Raw genomic sequence first — 17,739 nt, 5'->3', positions numbered from 1 at the left:
GTGCAGGGGCCTGAGGACTTGGGCCATCTTCCACTGCTTTCCCAGGCCATTTAGCAGAGAGCTGGGTCAGAAGTGGAGCAGCTGGGACCTGAACCAGGGCCCATATGGGATGCTGGCACCACAGGTGGTGGCTTTACCTGCTACACCACAGTGCCAGCCCCCAGTTTGGTTTTTATCTAGGGGCGGGTGTTGTGGCTGTGTGGGTTAAGCCGTTGGTGGGAGTGACTGCATTCCATGTTGGGAGTCTCTGGTTCAAGTCCTGACTCTTCTGTATGCAAACCAGTTCCCTCTTACGACCCTGGGACGTGCAGAAGGTGGCTCAGGTACTTGGGCCCCTGCCACCCACGTGGGGATCCATTCGGGGCTCTGCTTCCTGGCTTGGGCCTGGCTCAGCCCCAGCTGCTGTGGGCATTTGAGGAGTGATACAAAGGATGAGAGATCTCTGTCTCTTTCTTTTTCCCCCTCTCCTTCTCTCCCTCTCTCTGTTTTCAGACGAATGCGTGCGTGAATGAATCTTTGGTTCAGTTCTCTGCCCTGCCCGGTCTTCACAGAATGCTCTTGTTATTTGGCTTCCCAGGCCTCAGCGGTCTGTGCTTGGTCTCACTGTGGGTGTGTGTGCGCGCGCGTGTGTATGAGTGTGTGTGTATGTGCGCGCGCGTGTGTATGTGTATGAGTGTGTGTGCATGCATGTGTATATGTGTATGTGTGCACACGTGTGTATGTGTACATGTGTGTATGTGTATGAGTGTGTGTACGTGCGCATGTGTGCGCAGTATGTGTGTATGTGTATGCATGTGTATGAGTGTGTATGTGTGTATGTGTGTGTATGTGTATGAGTGTATGTGTGTGCATGCGTGTATATGTGTGTGTCTGCGTGTGTGCAGGCAGGTCCCTCCCTGTCCCTGGGAGCCCCCGGCTGCAGGCTCCGTGACGGCGGCAGTGCTCGCTGGCTCACCGCCGTATGCGGCAGCCGCTCAGCCGGCTGTGGAGGGGCTGAGGCTGTGCCGAACGTCTGCTTCAAAGATTTATTTTCTGTTTGTTCGCTCATTCTTGCGTACATTTGAGAGGCAGAGTGACAGAGACAGATTTTGCACCTGCTGGTCCACTCCCCGGATACCCACAGCAGCTGGGGCTGGACCAGGGCCAGGCCAAGGGCAGGAGCCAGAAACTCCATCCTGGTCTCGCACGTGCGTGGCTGGAGCCCAAGCACTGGGGCCGTCCTCCACTGCCTTCCCAGGCGCATTAGCAGGGAGCTGGGTCAGAAGTGGAGCCGCCGCCTGGCCTGCGCCGCGGCTCACTAGGCTAATCCTCCGCCTTGCGGCACCGGCACACTGGGTTCTAGTCCTGGTTGGGGCACCGGATTCTGTCCCGGTTGCCCCTCTTCCAGGCCAGCTCTCTGCTGTGGCCAGGGAGTGCAGTGGAGGATGGCCCAAGTGCTTGGGCCCCGCACCCCATGGGAGACCAGGAGAAGCACCAGGCTTCTGCCATCGGATCAGCGCGGTGCGCCAGCCGCAGCAGCCATTGGAGGGTGAACCAATGGCAAAAGGAAGACCTTTCTCTTTGTCTCTCTCTCTCGCTGTCCACTCTGCCTGTAAAAAAAAAAAAAAAAAAAAAAAGTGGAGCCACCGGGACTCGAACTGGTGCTGCAGGAGGCGGCTTTACCCGCAGTGTCAGTGCCCGTTACACCCATTTTGCAGATGACGGATGCATAGGCGATTTCCTAGAGTGAAATGCAGCAGTCCGTACAAGGCCCTTGTGTATGTTCTGAAAGGGTTCTAGAAAGTTCTAGAAAGTTCCCTGATGCCCACTTGGTCATTCTGCGTTGGCAATTGCCCCTCAGGGCTGTGGTGAGGCAGCAGGGGCCTCCTGCTGCCTGCCGGAAGCTCGCTTCCTGGTCCTCAGCCAGCATTTCCTCCCTCCCTCACAGGAGCCTGGAACCTGCAGAGTCCGTGGCTGGCCGTCTCTGCGGCTCACAGACTGTACTGGCCGCAGCGAGCCGTGTTCCAGTCAGCCCTGGAGCTGACGCTGGGCAAGGCCTGGACCCTCAAGGACCTGGTTGTCAGCGTGGCCTGCAGGAGCCAGGGGCGAGACCAGGAGGCCAAGATCAAGGTCTCCACTGGGACCACCGTCCACCTCCGGGTAGGCAGTGTTGGGCACACCCCTGCTCCCTTGCCATTGGCTGCCCTTGGGATCCTCCTGTGCATAGGGGAGCCAGAGGCTGTAGGCCACACCAGGCCACAGAAGGACGATGTGTGGCCCATCCTGCGTTTCCAGCCATGGGGTTCATTGTGAATTCAGGAGAAGGAAGTTGAGCCTAGATTGCCTGTATACTTGCTTGGCACTGATGACGTCAAATCCATAGGCAGGTGGGATGCTCGCTCGGAGAAAGGTGGAGGTTAGGCTTTTGCTAAAATCAGGGTGGAGACTGGCAGTCTGGCCCATGCTGGGCAGGAGTGCGACAGGGATGGGCCCAGAACCGGCCCCGTTGCCCGCAGATCCTGCCCCAGGGCCTGCACATGGCTGCCTCCCTGCCTTGGGGCAATGTGTGGACACAGGGGAGGGGCCCATCAGGGGGCAGCGCTGAGGCTGGGTGTCTCCAGGGTGGGGACCGGGCAGAGGGGTGCTCCCGGGGATCTCAGGGTGTGTGAGGAGTAGCAGTGTGGCACGCAGACGGCAGGACAGGTGGGTGAGAGGGCTGTGTGAATACGGGGACAGTGTGGTGGCCACGCGTGCTCTGCCTCCCCCAGCCCCAGGAGAGGCCAGAGTCTCCCCCAGCTCTTCCAGGGCTCTGCAGAGGACGGGAGGTCAGGGTCTCTGCTTAGACGGAGGAAGAGGGAAGAAAAAGAAGTTTGGTCCTTCAGGGCTTGGGTGAGGATGCTTGTCTTCTTTCCTCAAGGCCCTGTAATGACCAAGCTCACCTGCGCCAATCAGGGTGCACTTCATGGAGAGGGCATAGAGGGTTTTGAGGGATGAGTAGGAGTTCATCAAGGAGGAACGAGATGAATGGGCATTCTGGGTGGAGGAAAGGGGCCGTGCAAGGCCTTGGTCACCCTCTTCTTCCTCTTTGCAGGTTTCCACGGTGACAAGCTTGGCACCCAGCCTTTTCCGCAGCTGGAGTGAACTTGAGTCGGCCTGGGTTGGGGCAGTGCGGAGTGAGATCCACGCCGAGGACAGCCAGGACCGGAAGCTCCTTCACTGCTGGGTGAAGGGCCCCCGGCGTGAGCTCAACCTCACGGCGGCCTACAGACACACGCGGGGGGTAGGCGTCTGGCGGGCTGTGCAGCCGGCCGACCCCGAGCCCCCTACCCCTTACCTGGGTCCCCAGTACCCCTGCCTGGAACAAGAAGGGGTTTCATGCCCCAGTTTCTGGGTTTGTGAAATGCTCCCAAGTCACATTAGCTCAGACCCTGGAGCGAACCATAGATTTCTCAAACCAGGAAGCCCAGGCCTGTGTTCCCAGCCCAGGCGTGGCTCAGGCTGGACACACGCCCTGGGGTCTGGAGGTCCAATCTGGTGGTGGCTGGAGCCTGGTTGAGCTGTTGTTTTGGGGGCGGTGGGGAGCTGCCCCTTGTCCCCTTGTCCCTCTGCCTCCCTGTCCCCACCCCTTGAAGGCAGGAAGGGGCGTGGCAGCCTGGTCCCTGCCACCTCCTGTTGCTTCAGCCTGGCCCTCTTGTAGCCCCCAAAGACGCAGGTGTCGCTGGCAGCCCTGGGGCCGGGCGCTCGGGGCCTGCAGGTAGAGGGCGAGCTGGAGGAGGTGCAGCACAGCAGGGAGCTCTACCAGAAGCGGGGGTCGCTGGTCCTCAGGTGCGTGTGCCCCCCACCCGCCCCAGGCCAATCCTGCTCAGATGTGGTGGCTGCCCAGGGCTCCGCGGGGCCTGCGTGCAGGGCGCAGGGTGTGCAGAGCTGCCCGGAGGGGCCCTGCTGCTCTGCTGGGGCCCAGACGGAACCCAGAGCCCCAGGCAAAGCCACTGCCCGTGCAGGCCCCATGTCCCCAGACCCACCGTCAGGTGGCTGCCGTGGGAGCAGGAGTAGGGGCCTCATCGCCCCAGCCTGAAGGCAGCTCCAGGGGTCTTCTCACTCCTTAGGGGCACGGCTGTTGGCACACGGGGGACAGCATGAGGGTGGAATCACACGGGCCCATCTTGGCCTCCAGGCTGTGGACACCTGCCGTGTGGCCTTGGCGATGGCCCCAGTAACAGAAATGTCCCAGCAGCTGTTGCTGGCGGGGTTCTCGCCTGCGTGTGCTTTGCTTTTTCTAATGAGCAGCTGCGCTGTGCCACGCCGTCTCTCGGGCTTGTGGAAAACAGTAGGGAGCAAGAGGGACGGGACCACCGCCCATTTTACAGATGGGGAAAACTGAGGCACAGAGAAGCTGATGGAGTCCTTTGCCCAAGGTCATGCGGCCACTGAAAGGCCAGGTTGGAGTCTGGCCCCATTTGCCGGTCTCTCGGGTTCCGGCTGCACCCGTTTTGGCCAGCAGAGAGGCGAGCGGCGCGACCGTAGGGTGCAGGGCTGCTGCTGGGCCTCGCTCCTGGCGACTGCGCCTTGGCCGTGCCGGGCCCGGTCTGAGTGCGCGGCCCAGGGCTGTCCCAGCTTTGCCTGCGGCTGTGGCGGCCCCAGCTGTCTGCCCCTCTGCCGACCAGGCACTCCTGGCACCTGCCTGTCCCGCGGAGCCTCCTGGTGCAGGAGGTGTTCACGGTGGACGAGCGCCAGCAGCGCTACTCCCTGGAGACCAGGCTCGTGCTGCACGGCCGGGAGGAGATGCTACAGACCGTGGTCCTGGGCCGCCAGGCCGGACACCCCTATGTGAGTGGCTCCTGGGGGCCGCCGGGCGGGGGTTCCCCCTCTGCTCCCGAGCCGTCCATGCACATGTGTGTGATTGTCCCCCAGGTCTGTGCGGGCCTGACCCACCCATATGACGGTGCAGCCATCCCCAGGGACCTGGAGGGCTGCGTGGTTACGTGGAGTCAGCACACGGTGAGTGAGAGGCTCAGCTGCCGCCGCTCAAGTTGCTGCTGCCTCTCATCTGGGCGGGCCATGCGTCCTCCCACCTCCAAGCTGTGGACAGCCAGGGGGCTGTGTTGCAGGCCAGCGTGCTCACACCTCGCCCGTGCCGAACAACTCTCTCGGGAGAACGACCCCAATCCTTCTGGTCTTGGGAACCCTGTCCCCCCACCCCCGCTGCCCATGTCCACTTCGTCCAGCCCTTTTTCCTCTGCTGGCCTGGGTCTTTGCTGCACCAGGACCTTTGCATGTTCTGTGTCTGTGCCTTCTCCTTCCACTTGCTGCCACCATCCCTTCTACTCATCATGTAGGGTCAAACGCGAGCCTCGTGTCTCCTGGATGCTTTCCCAGAGCCCAGACACCCCCCCACCCACACACATAAACATACACACATGAACACCCACCCACCCACACACACACACACACCAACACACACACATGAACACCCACCCACACCTATACCAACACACACACCCACACACACCCATACCCCCACCCCCACCCACACATACACACACACACACACGTGCCCTCTTCTGGCTGCTTGGTACCCTGGGCCTTGGGCTTCCGGCATGTTCCGCAAGTCCCCCTTGTGCGTTTGTGTGAGTTGGTTGGTCGCTGTCTCCTCTGCTGCTCTCTATTTATTTATTTATTTTTTGACAGGCAGAGTGGATAGTGAGAGAGACAGAGAGAAAGGTCTTCCTTTTTGCCATTGGTTCACCCTCCAATGGCCGCTGTGGCTGGCGCATCTCGCTGATCCGAAGCCAGGAGCCAGGTGCTTCTCCTGGTCTCCCATGCGGGTGTAGGGCCCAAGGACTTGGGCCATCCTCCACTGCCTTCCCGGGCCATAGCAGAGAGCTAGTCTGGAAGAGGGGCAACCGGGACAGAATCCGGCGCCCCGACCGGGACTAGAACCCGGTGTGCCGGCGCTGCAAGGCGGAGGATTAGCCTGTTAAGCCACGGCGCTGGCCTCTGCTGCTCTCTTCCCAATAGATTTGGTCTGCTTTCCCACTGTAGCCACAGGGCCTGGTATACAGCAGGAGCCTAATGAGTAGCTTCTGCCTGAGTGCTGTTTGACACCCATGGTGTACAGTGACCCAGAGCCGGGGTCAGCAGGCTCATCGTGTAAGGGGCTGGAGTGGTAACCCTGGGAGGCCGTGTGGGCCACACGCTCTCTGCCCATGGCTGGCTCTGCCAGTGGATTGGGAAGGCATGACCTCCAGGAACGAGGTGACCGCTGCACGGGTGCTGGGTGAGGATGTGGGGGCTGGGGGCAGCTGCGACCTGCGGATTCACCTTACAGGTCTGCAGGCTGCAAGTCCCCTGCGAGCCTCACTGGGCTGAAGTCCCCGAGCCAGCAGGTGCCATCCTTGCCCTCACCTTTCCCAGCTTCTAGAAGCCGCTGGTACCCCTTGGCCCCTCCACCGCCCTCAGGGCCCACAGAACAGCATCTTCTGATCTCCGACCTTGACCCTGACCTTCAGCTTCCTCTGAGGGCCCCTGTGGGCTCATGGGGTCCTCTGAATAACCCAGGCTGCCTTCACTGGCCCAGGGGCCTTAGCCCCATCTGGTCTGTAGAGTCCCTTGTGCTGTGGAAGGTCACTGGCTAGAGGATTGAGGGGGTTAGGGCATGGATGCCCTTAGGGGGTCTGCACCATGAGTTAGACATTTGGTGCGCTGCAGCCCGGCTTTGACCTGGGGGTCTCAGGCTACAACAGGGATTCTGCCCTTGTCCAAATATTTACTGAGCACCTGCTATACACAGGAACCTAGCACAGTGTTAGGAAGACAGCAGCAAACAAGATAGACATATCCCCTGGGTTGAGACACAGGCACCCAGGCTTGCCCCACCCGTGAGCACTGGAGGGGACCATCCCGGTCCCCAAGGCCCCAGGCACACCTGCCCCATTTCCTGCCGTGCGGGTGGAAGAGTGTGCACCACGCTTTCCCCATTCACCTGGGCTCACCTCGTTCTGACTGCTGTGATCCTCAGGTGGCCTCTGCATGCGCATGGGGGTGGGAGGTGACCTCTGTGTGCCCCTGGCTCTCGTTCTCTCAGGATAAGAACAAGGAGGTCGAGGCCACTGTCCAGGTGCACCGGAAGGTTGTATTGCACGTGAAGGGTTTGCTCCGCGACGGATCTGAGCGCGAGGAAATCCGGCACAGCCTGGCCTTGGACGTGGCCCAGTCCTGCCAGGTACCTGTCCCAGGCTGTGCTGTCGGCGGCTAGTGCCCTCCAAGTAGAGCCTGGCTGGGGTGGGCGTTAACGGTGCTGTTTGTCTCTTCACAGCCGAGGCTCCCCCGGACCCTCAGCTTGAATGGGGATGTGGTTTACCGTCGGAGGCCCCGAGGAGCGTTCGACTTCAGCTTTGGAGCCCAAGCTGCCATCAACCACAGCGCTGCGTCCCAGGTCGGGAGGCTGCACTCGCTCCCTCACTGAGGGATGAGGGGTTTGAATTCGGGACGGCCGAGGCGGGCGCTGGAGAGCCAGCAGTGCGGCCTTTGTCCTGGCTGTGGGCACGGGGGCAGTCAGGATGCGCCCAGGGCGTCGCCAGCCAGGGCCGGCTTGTCCGTGGAAGTCCGCCGTGGTTCAGTGTGGCTCTGCTCCACGCAGTCACAAGGATCCGGGCTTCCCTTGTTGGGGCCCTGCCCCCACTGGCAGATGGGAGAAGAGAAAGTGGAGGGTTTTAGGGGCCAGGCCCTGAGGCACACCTGTCACCCCGGCCCCCCATTCTGGCCAGAGCTCATCACAGCCCTGCAGAGCTGCAAAGGGTGCTGGGAAGTGTAGTTTCAGCTGGAAGTGTGGTTTGCAGAATACGTGGCAGCGCCCTAGGTTCATGTGTCCATTGTCACTCACTGTGCGTGGGACATGTCTCGCTGGTGCCGTGCTCCGTGAGAGCCACTGCTGCACATGGGACACGTCTCGCTGGTGCCGTGCTCCGTGAGAGCCACTAGGGGAGCAGAGGGGACTCCGTCTCCCTTCCTGTCTGTAAGCAGCTTTCCATCTGTCTGGATGTTTTGCTTCCTGCACGTTCAAGTTCAAGGCCTGGCTCAGCTGCTGCAGGACCTTGGGTGACCCACGTGACCCTCAAGCCTCAGGTTTGCTCACGGAGCGGTAGACCGAGTGGCACTGAAGGCGGTGACCACTGTCAGGGCCGTGGCATGGGGTCTGGGTCATAGTCAAGGTTGGAAGCAGGTGGCTGCCTGAGCCAGTGCCATGACATCAGGGGAAGTGGTTGGGGGTGCTCCCTGAGCGTCGCCCCAATCCTACGTCTGGGTCTCCTCCATGGGCTTTAGGGCTGAGGCTGTCGGGAGGGTGGAGGTTTCTGGCGCTGAGATAGGGGCACACGCCAGGTGCTTGTCACTGCTCAGTGCCCAGCCGGCTGCCTCCCAGCGGCAGGAGTTCGCTCCCAACTCCCCCAGAAGCCCCTTCCTCCCCCACCCCCACCCCCAGCAGGTGTCCGTCCGGCTGACCGGGTCTGACTCCCACTGCGCAGCTGTCTTCCAGCTCAGCCATCCCCAGGCCCCCGCGGCTCCTGCAGACTTAGAGGTGTGGACGGCATGGTGCTCCCTCGGGGGTGGGTGTGACTGGCTGCCGAGGGGCTGCTCGCTGGGCAGGGGGGTGGGGGGAGGCAGTGGACGGGGCCGCACTCGGGGTGCTGAGCCAGGCAGCCCCTGTGGGTCAGGAACTCTTGTCTGGGGGAGAAGGGTTTGGAAGTCCTGGGGGCATGGATTGCCCTTCCCCTTGCAGATGGAGAGCCACAGCGTCTCCCGCTTGGGGGGTTGGGGAAAGCCTGTGGTTTTTCAGAGTGCGGAGTGTGGGCTGGGGACCCTCGAGGGTTTCCCCCTAGGAGGAAATAAAGGGCGGAGAAAGATGCACGTGGGAGGCCCCGGGTTCTGCTGCCCTGTTTCCTGGAAACGTTTGCAAATGCAGAAGTTCAAGTGCAGTCCCCAGCGCCCCTGCTCCCGGCTGTGTTAGCCCCACTCACCGAGCCTCCCTTCTGCTAGCCAGGAGATGGGGCTGCGTGTTTGCTGCTTCGTCGAGCAGGCGGCGGGAGGTGCACGCGTGGGACTGGGGCAGGGGTGGTGTGGGCAGAAGAGGGGCGTGGCCAACTGTTGCTATGATGGCAGTTCTCTCTCTCTCTTTTTTTTTTTTTTTAAAGATATTTTATTTATTTGAGAGGCAGAGTACAAACAGAGACAGAGAAGGCTTCCATCCGCTGGTTCACTCCCCAAATGGCTGCAACAGCTGGAGCTGGACCGATCCAAAGCCAGGAGCTTCTTCAGGGTCTCCTGTGCAGCTGTGGGGGTCCAAGCGCTTGGGCCATCTTCCACTGCTTTCCCAGGCGATTAGTGGGGAGCTGGGTCAGAAGTGGAGCCTGGGCCAGCGCTGTGGCACAGTAGGTTAACCCTCCACCTGCGTTGCCAATATCCCATATGAGTGCCGGTTTCAGTCCTGGCTGCTCCTCTTCTGATCAGCTCTCTGCTATGGCCTGGGAAAGCAGTAAGAAGATGGCCCAGATGCTTGGGCCCCTGCACCTGTGTGGGAGACCTGGAGGAAGCACCTGGCTTCGGATCGGCACAGCTCTGGTGGTTTGTGGCCATCTGGGGAGTGAACCAGTGGATGGAAGCCTTTCTCTCTGTCTCTCCATCTCACTGTCTATAACTCTATCAAATAAATAAAAAAAAATCTAAAAAAAAAAAAAGTGAAGCAGCTGGGACTCGAACCGGCGCTCACACGGATGCCAGCGCTGCAGGTGGAGGTTTAACCTGCTTAAGCCACAGCGCCGGCCCTGGCAGGTCATTGCTGAATAATCCCCCCATGTGTGCCTGTCCCGCAGTCTCCTAAGGGGGACCAGAAGTGCCTCTCAAAGCTTCCTGGGTAATCCTGATGCGCAGGCTGGTGTGAGAGCTCTGGGGGCTGAGCCAGCACCTTTCTTGCAGGAGGGGAAACCGAGGCCCAGAGCAAGGGAGGCAGGGCCCGGGGCCTTTGCTGGGGCCTCCTTTCACAGAGGGTCCTTGGCTTCTGGCACCAGTGCCCATTTGAGAGCCGGGCAGGCCCGCGTGGCCCAGGTGCTGTGTGCCTGGCTGCTTCGGTCTCCCCATTTGTGGCATGGAGGCTCCCACTTCACCTGTGGGCGGGGACCTGGGGCCAGGGAGGCTGTCTCCGGCCTGTCCTCTCTCTGGTTTCTCTTCCTGCTTGCTCTCTGCTAGGCTTGGTGGGGGTTCAGGGCAGGCCCAGGAGTGCATCCTGGAAGAGGGGGCCCCCCAGAGTCCCTTCCCACCGCACCCCACTCCTGAGCCGTGCCGTGCCTCCTTGCAGGTGCAGGTGGCTGCCGGGCGCCACAGGGAGCGCAGCCTCAACGTGTCCCTGGCCGTGCACGCGTCGGGCCACGAGCTACTTCTGCTGGAGGCCGCCGGGAGTCTGGCCGCCCGGAGAAGCGGCCGGGGCGGGGACGTGGCTGTCCTCCTGCGCCAGGCGGCACTCAGAGCCCCCAGGGCTGTGCGGCTGCAGCTGTCTGGCAGAATCACCCCCACAAGGTAACGGTGCCCACGCGGCGTGGCCGTCCGGGGACCCAGCCCCGGTCACCCAGCTGCGCCTTCCTCCCTGTAAGGCGTTGAGGGGCAGGTTCGGGGGATGGTGTCCTGTTTTCTGTTTTTACTTTTATTTATTTGCATTTTCATTGTTGGGAGAGTGTTCGTTCTCGACGAAAGACCTCAGTAACACCTGGCGTAGGGGCTGACCCATGGATACAGTGGTGTACCTCCGGGCGGCGCTGCACACGTTAGCGCTACACAGTAGTCCTCACGTGTGATAGGATGGTCGGTCCTGCACAGGTGCTGACTGGTGGGGGGGGGCACTTTGCACCCGGGAGCTCTGTGTTCTGTGGCGGATGCCAGCGTGGCCCTGGAGGGCTGCAGATCCCCCCAACCCCTGCTCTGACACAGGCCCCTGGCTGCCACCCGTGCATGAACCTCCCACCCCTTCGCTCTCACGGGGTGCAGCTTGGGGAGAGCCGATGGCAGAGGTGGCCGGGGCCATGTTCCGGGGGGAGGAGGCGGGCAGCTCCCAGGCCTTCCTGGGCACGCCGCCCTTGTGGGATCTGCACCCTGCCGGAGCTCCTGGGGCCCCGACAGTCGCGGGTTTGTACAGTGGCTTCAGCACCCACTCGGAGGGTGGGGCTGGGCTGAAGGTAGCGAGTGTCTGATGACAGCCTGGTCTTTTTGGAAGGGGCGCCCCCTTGGGACCAAAGGCGCTCGTGTCATCTGGAAATTGCCGGGGGAGGGGCTCTGTGTGAGCAGCAGGGGGCAGAGACCAAGTGTGTGCTGTGTCCCAGGGTCCCAGCACTCCCCCCAGCCCTACGCCCCCCGTTATAAGTGGCTTCTGCCATCCCGGCCTTTTTCCCACTCTTGGATGGACTTGAGACCCCCGGCTGTAGGCGATCTTGTCCCTCTGTCCACCTGCCTGTCCACTTGCCCTTCCTCATCCCCAGCTGAAGAAGCATGTGAGGCAGCTTGCTCCAAGTCAGGAGCTGGCAGAATTCCAGAGAGGACCAGATGGCAAATACTTTCCCCTCTATGGGCCGGGCGGTCTCTGTGCCGACTGCGCATCTCTGCCAGGGTAGCACAGCACAGGGGAGATAACTCATAAATGCGAGTGAGCATGGCTGTGTTTCAATAAAACTTTATTTATAAGCACAAGTAGTGGGCCGGTGTTAGCCCTACTGGTTGTAGTGTGCATAGCTTGTTCTGGATTTAAAAAAAAAAGGGGGGGAACCAGAGAGAAGGTTGAAGACAATAAATCGGACATCAGGAAACAAAGCGGAAGCCATGAAGTCCCTTTCTTTGTTGGAGTGGAGCAGAATATTTGGCTCTGAGCTTCCTCGTAGCAATGCAAAAAGAGAGGCCAACCAGTGGGATTATTTGTAGGGGCCTTAAGGGAGCACACACCCCGGCACGCCCGGCTGGTGCCGTCTGGTGCTGGTGCTGGCCCGGGGAAGCATCTCCCCCAGGGTCAGACGTGGACACCGTGGGGTGCGGGAAACCCTCACCCGGCACAGCAGGCTTCTCAGCTGGTGTCTCTGCGCGTCCCTTGCAGAAACACTGGTCGGCCTCTGGCCGGGCAGTGCACCTAAGGGTGCTTCTCGGAGCACGCTCATGAACGTATCTGCTGTTGGGTTTGCTCTGGATTCTGGGGGTCAGGACCTCAGCCGGGGCTGCGTGGGGTGGTTCTGCTGTGAGCGGCTCCACTCAGGGCCTTTCTCTGGGGCTCCCAAGTCCCTTCGTGTCTGAACCAGTGCTCAGGCGGGCGTGGGCATGGGCTGGGAAGCCCGTGCTGGCCCCCCTCCCTTGCCTGGCCCCAGCGCTCCTCCACGGGCCCCCGTGGGTGCTCAGGCTGCTTCGCCCTGCAAGGTCTCAGGATAGCAGGGCCCTGTGCTGCTGCTGGTTTTTTTTTTTTTTAAGATTTATTTTTTTATTTAAAAGACAGAAAGGTCTTCCATTGAAGGGTTCACTCTCCAAATGGCCATAACATCTGGGGCTGGGCCAGGCCAAATCCAGAAGCCAGGAGCTTCTTCCAGGTCTCCCACATGGGTGCAGGGGCCCAGGTACTTGTTCCATCCCCTGCTGCTTTCCCAGGCCGTAGCAGAGAGCCGGATTGGAAGTGGGGCATCCGGGACTCGAAGCGGTACCCATATGGGATGCCAGCACTGCAGACGGCAGCTTTACCCGTTACACAACAGCGCCAGCCCTGGGTCCACACCGTTGAATGGAGAGTGGCAAAGTCCCACAACAAACAGGGTGTGGAGGGGAGTGCCCGGCTGGACAGACAGCTGTCACGCGTGTTTAGTGCGTCAGGGTCAGCTCAGCGCCGGGGTCTCCATTTTGTCGCCCACTATACTGAAGAAGATGCGTAAGCCCACAGAGGTTATGTGCTTGCCCAGGGTCACACAGGTAGTGAGTGGGCCCCCTGGGGGTTCAAGCTAGGTTACTGGGCCATGCGAGTCTGTGACCTTCACCCCCTCCCTGCACTGCCTCCCTGAGGGCGGAGGGCCCGGTGGGGAGGGCCTGGCTCTGGTCTCCACAGTGGGCTCCGGAACCACCCCAGGCCTGGCCCACTCCCTCAGGGCTGGTGCCACCCATCACCCCTGCCCCCTTGTCTCCCCAGGATCTGGCTGCTTTCCAGGGCTCTGCTGGACCAGGACACGGCGCAGCTGCTGCTCCGGGCATCTGAGGACCCACGGGGAGGCCACGTCCTGACGCTGCAGGGCCAAGCCCAGCGCACTGGGGCTGGCTGGGCGGCACTGCCCCACCTGCTGGGGCTCCAAGGCTCGCTGAAGTGGAAGGAGACAGTGCGCGAGGGTGAGGCCCGGGGTGCTGGCAGTGGCCGTGGCCACGCACTGACGGTGGAGCCATGGGGCAGGTTACATTCTGCCCACGTCCGCTGGAGCTGTGGTCCAGGGTCGCATGCATGAGCACATGTGGCTATGGACAGAGGGGGTCTGGGCTGTTGTCAGGGGGCTGCTGGCTCGACACGAGACAGAATTCAAGGAAGTGACAGACAAAGGTGAGTGGGAACGCTAGGTGTATTTAAAGTGAAAGCAAACAAGGAATACAAGCAGGCAAGCAGAGTGAATGAGATGCCATCAGCAGGACTTGGGGCTGTCCTTTCTGCTACCTGGGGCTGGTGATGTCTGGGGTGGGGCCTCATTGAATAGTCAAAGCAGGTGACTTTGGGGTGGGGCTTCATTAAATGTTCAAAGTGGGTGGGCTTCAGTACCGCCCATTTCTGTGCCCCCCTCCCCCCCTTTTTGACACTTGGAAGTGTCACGGCATCAGATGCACCATGGGAGTTGGAGTGTCAGCCATGGTAACTTTATTATAATGACCTGCAGGACACAACCTGCAGCCATGCTGGATGTTTCTAGCCAGCACTGGTTCTAAGCTGCAGGGTTGCAGAACTTGTGGTTGGGCAGTGCACAGGAAGAGAGGTTGAGGGTGGAGGAGGCGGTGGTTTGAGCCGCATGGGCCAGGGTGCTGCCCAGGCTGGCCAGGGCTGTCGAACCTCAGCTTCTCTCTGCCATTGCTACTCCCTGCCTGTGTCAAGGACGTTGCTCCTCTTTGTGCCCTGATGAGGCGAATCCCCTCCCACGTGCTACCCTGGGATGATTTTCCTATGCAGTACTCGGGAGGGCCTTTTTTTTTTTTTTGACGGGCAGAGTGGATAGTGAGAGAGACAGAGAGAAAGGTCTTCCTTTTTGCCGTTGGTTCACCCTCCAATGGCCGCCGCCGCCAGCGCATCTCGCTGATCCAAAGCCAGGAGCCAGGTGCTTCTCCTGGTCTCCCATGTGGGTGCAGGGCCCATCCTCCACTGCCTTCCCGGGCCATAGCAGAGAGCTGGCCTGGAAGAGGGGCAACCGGGATAGAATCCAGCGCCCCAACCGGGACTAGAACCCGGTGTGCCGGTGCCGCAAGGCAGAGGATTAGCCTGTTAAGCCACGGCGCTGGCCTGGGAGGGCCTTTAACCTGCTAATGGACGCTGTCCATCTCAGAGAGGGGGAGTGGGCGGCAGTGTTTTCCAAGCAAATGCTTTCTAGCACTTTCTATTTTGACCTCATTGCGGGCTTAGAGAAAAAGGTGCAGGAATAGTAGCAAGATCCCCAAAGGCCCTGGGCCTACCTTGATCGGTGACTAACACTGGACATGAGCTGTATCCTCACTCTCACATCCCTCTACTGGGTCTTTCTGTGATAGACAATCAATGATAGACACAACCGTGTTAGACGTAAATATAAGCACGTACAGTCTCTTACTCTTGGACTGCACCCTCCTGAGTTGTACACACGATAGGTCTTCGTCCCTAAACTTTTCGGCGTTGATTTGCTAAAAGCAGACACTCGGGATGTGCAGTCTCAGGTGTGCGTTGGCGGGGACAGCTGTAGGTACCCACGTAGCCCAAACCCCGGACGAGGCTGGAGCATCGACGTGACGTGCTTCCCTGTGTGGTCGCTGCCCCGGCTGCACACGCAGCTGCCACCCCTCGGAGTGTTTCCATCATAGAACAGGTGGCCAGGGGAAGGGCGGGGCGTGCCTTCTTTCCCTGGCGTGGTGCTACTGCCCCACACGCGCCGCTCGCTGCTGCGGGGAGCGGTGTTCGGTGTGTTTCCGAGTGGCGTTTTCCTGTGGGGACAGCCTGCAGGGGTCGCGGGGTGCCTGGGTCATTTCCAGTTCGGGGCACGTGACGATGAACGGCTTCACGTATTCTGGCACACGCCTTTTTGGACGTGGGCGCTCCTTTCTCTTGGGGGAACAGGATCCTGGGGTAACTGCACGTTCGCTCTTCTCAGAAAACACTACATCTTATCCCAGAGAGGACGTATCTCCTCTTGTTGTTCCTCTGTGGAACCTGCCTGTCCTACCTCCTCGTTGACGGGTGCAGGGGTGAGGTTTTTTTTTTTTTTAAAATCTGCAGTCCTGGGGGCAGGTGTTAAGCCGGCAGTCCAGTGCTGGCCAGGACAGCCACGCCCCCTGCGAACGATGCCCAGCGCGTGCTGCTCGCTCCAGCTTCTGCACACCCGGGGAGGCAGCAGACGGATGGCTCATGGGTGGGAGACCTGGCTGGGGGGGTCCCTGTTCCTGGCTTTGGGCAGCCCAGCCCTGGCTGTTGCGAGCCTTTGAGGAGTGACCAGTGAACGGGAGACATCTCTATCTTCTGTCTCCCTGCCTCTGGTTCTCTGTGCCTCTCAGATAAATACTGGTCGTCTTGGGAGGACCCAGTGGCATCTCTCTGGCAGCCTCAGCTTGGGCTCCGGTGATAACAGCCACTTGACGTGCCCTTCCTTTGAGAGCTGTTGGGTCAGCCTTTTTGGCCCACTTATTGGGCCAAAAATTCATTATTGAATTGTAGATTATTCTAGATACATTCCTCTTTTTTTTTTTTGAGTAACTGATTTTTTTTTTTTTAAGATTTATTTATTTGTTTGCAAGGCAGAGTTAGAGGGAGAAAGAGGTCTTCCCTCCTCTGGTTCACTCCCCAGTTGGCTGCAATGGCCAAACCTGTGCCAATCCAAAGCCAGGAGCTTCTTCTGGGTCTCCCAGGTGGGTGCAGGGGCCCAAGGACTTGGGCCAGCTTCTACTGTTTTCTCAGGCTGTAGCAGAGAGCTGGGTTGGAAGAGGAGCAGCCAGGACTCGAACCGGCGCCCGTGTGGGATGCCGGCATGCACAGGCAGCTTTGCCTGCTCACCACAGCGCCGGCCCCGGGTGCTCTCACCCTGTGATAGAGTTGAACATGAGTTACGTGGCGGGAAGCACAGAGCAAGGGTGTGCAACCGAGCCTGGAGGGCGGATGGGCTGAGGAGGGCTTCCTGGAGGTGGTAACTCTGAGTCAAATCTTGAATGGCAGAGGGGGAGGGGGAGGTAAGCCCACTTGGACCCCCTCAGAGCCCAGAGAGAACCCAGGGGCTTGTGTGACCTCAGCAGTCTGACAAGAGCAGGCACGTGGAGTCTGAGCCTGGCCACGTGGAAGGCACATTGGCCTGAAGGCTGCTTTTCCAGGTGAAAAACAGACCCCAGGGCAATGCTTGCATCCCCCAAATTTTGGATTGGAGCCCTCAGGGCCTCCCGGGTCTCAGTTTTGCTGTCTATACAATGGGGCCATCCCAACATGGCCGGCCCGTGGCTCCAGCCTGCAGGGCTGGAGCGCTAGTGTCAGCACAGGCCTGCTGGGGCCGCTGCCTACCCAACTCCTGTGAGTTAGCTCCCTCGGTCCTCAGAGCATCCTGGGAGGGGGCTGGCATACCTGGATCCATTGCACAAATACGCCGTTTCCTGCACGGGCTGGGGTCCGGACATCGAGGATCTAGCCGCTTCCCACCTAAGGTTCTTTCCCTTCCTCCCCAGCCCCTTGGGTCATTGCCTGCTTGTCGCTTCCCTCCCGTGCGCAGGTAGCATCGTGGTCACTGCCGACTCGGCTGCGCTGAGCTTCCTCCTGCGGGACAAGCATGGCACGGCAGGGAACAGCTCCAGTGTGCGCAGCGTCGCCTGCATCTTCAGCCAGAACCGCAGCCAGGCCTGGCTGGGGGAGCTCCGGCTGAGAGGGCGGTGGTGGGCCCAGACCGGGGGCCTCCGGGGCCAGGCCAGTGTCCGAGCCGACAGGGCCAGCCTGGCCGTGGGTGGGGCCTGCACCTGGGGCCCTAGGCGTGGCCTGAGACACAACGTGAGCACGCTGAGGGACACAGGTGCCCGCCTCCTTCCCCCAGACTCTAGACCCTGGGGTGGGGGCTTGGGGGTTGGGGGTGGAGCGGCCCCTCGGCCCCAGGTCCATGCCCTGCTCTGCGGCCGCCCCCAGCACCTCCATCCTCTTGTCCCCAAGAGGCAAGGGCAGGTCAGGATTCCACAGGACACAGGGGCTGCTCCCCGTGTGGTTGAGGCACAAACAGCCAGTGCTCTGAACCCCTGCACCCAGCTCAATAAAGATCAAGGAAGACACACCCACCACCTGTGTGTCTGGGGATAGTGGTGCCCGGGGGACTGCCTTGGGGTCTCTAGCTCCTGCTAGGCACAGTGGGTGGCTTGGTCTGGACCATGCTGGCTTCTGCCTGACCCTTGCTGGCCACCCTGCCTCCAGGACACACCTCGGAGGCTGGGCTGCCTCTGTCGCTCACTCACGCGGCTTGCAATGGCTCTGTGCACTTGGCACTCCAGAGCCCGCGGGGTCGGCTGGATGCCAATTTGGAT

General features: G+C 60.7%; 1 protein-coding gene across 1 annotated transcript in view; it reads left to right on the top strand.

The window, feature by feature from the left end:
• LOC133751072 (uncharacterized) overlaps positions 1-17,739 on the top strand; it is a 121,387-nt gene that overhangs the window by 54,307 nt on the left and 49,341 nt on the right. Inside the window, exons 29-39 of the mRNA XM_062180953.1 lie at positions 1,928-2,139; positions 3,071-3,259; positions 3,677-3,804; positions 4,644-4,806; positions 4,891-4,977; positions 7,064-7,201; positions 7,295-7,414; positions 8,462-8,554; positions 10,328-10,545; positions 13,172-13,365; positions 16,947-17,240. Of these exons, the coding sequence (XP_062036937.1) occupies positions 1,928-2,139; positions 3,071-3,259; positions 3,677-3,804; positions 4,644-4,806; positions 4,891-4,977; positions 7,064-7,201; positions 7,295-7,414; positions 8,462-8,554; positions 10,328-10,545; positions 13,172-13,365; positions 16,947-17,240 (1,836 nt within the window). The remainder of the gene's footprint in view (positions 1-1,927; positions 2,140-3,070; positions 3,260-3,676; positions 3,805-4,643; positions 4,807-4,890; positions 4,978-7,063; positions 7,202-7,294; positions 7,415-8,461; positions 8,555-10,327; positions 10,546-13,171; positions 13,366-16,946; positions 17,241-17,739) is intronic.

The sequence above is a fragment of the Lepus europaeus genome, chromosome 21 (assembly GCF_033115175.1).
Source record: "Lepus europaeus isolate LE1 chromosome 21, mLepTim1.pri, whole genome shotgun sequence".
NCBI lineage: Eukaryota > Metazoa > Chordata > Mammalia > Lagomorpha > Leporidae > Lepus > Lepus europaeus.
Note: the sequence above shows the minus strand (reverse complement) of the source record. Positions and strands in the feature narration are given on the sequence as shown.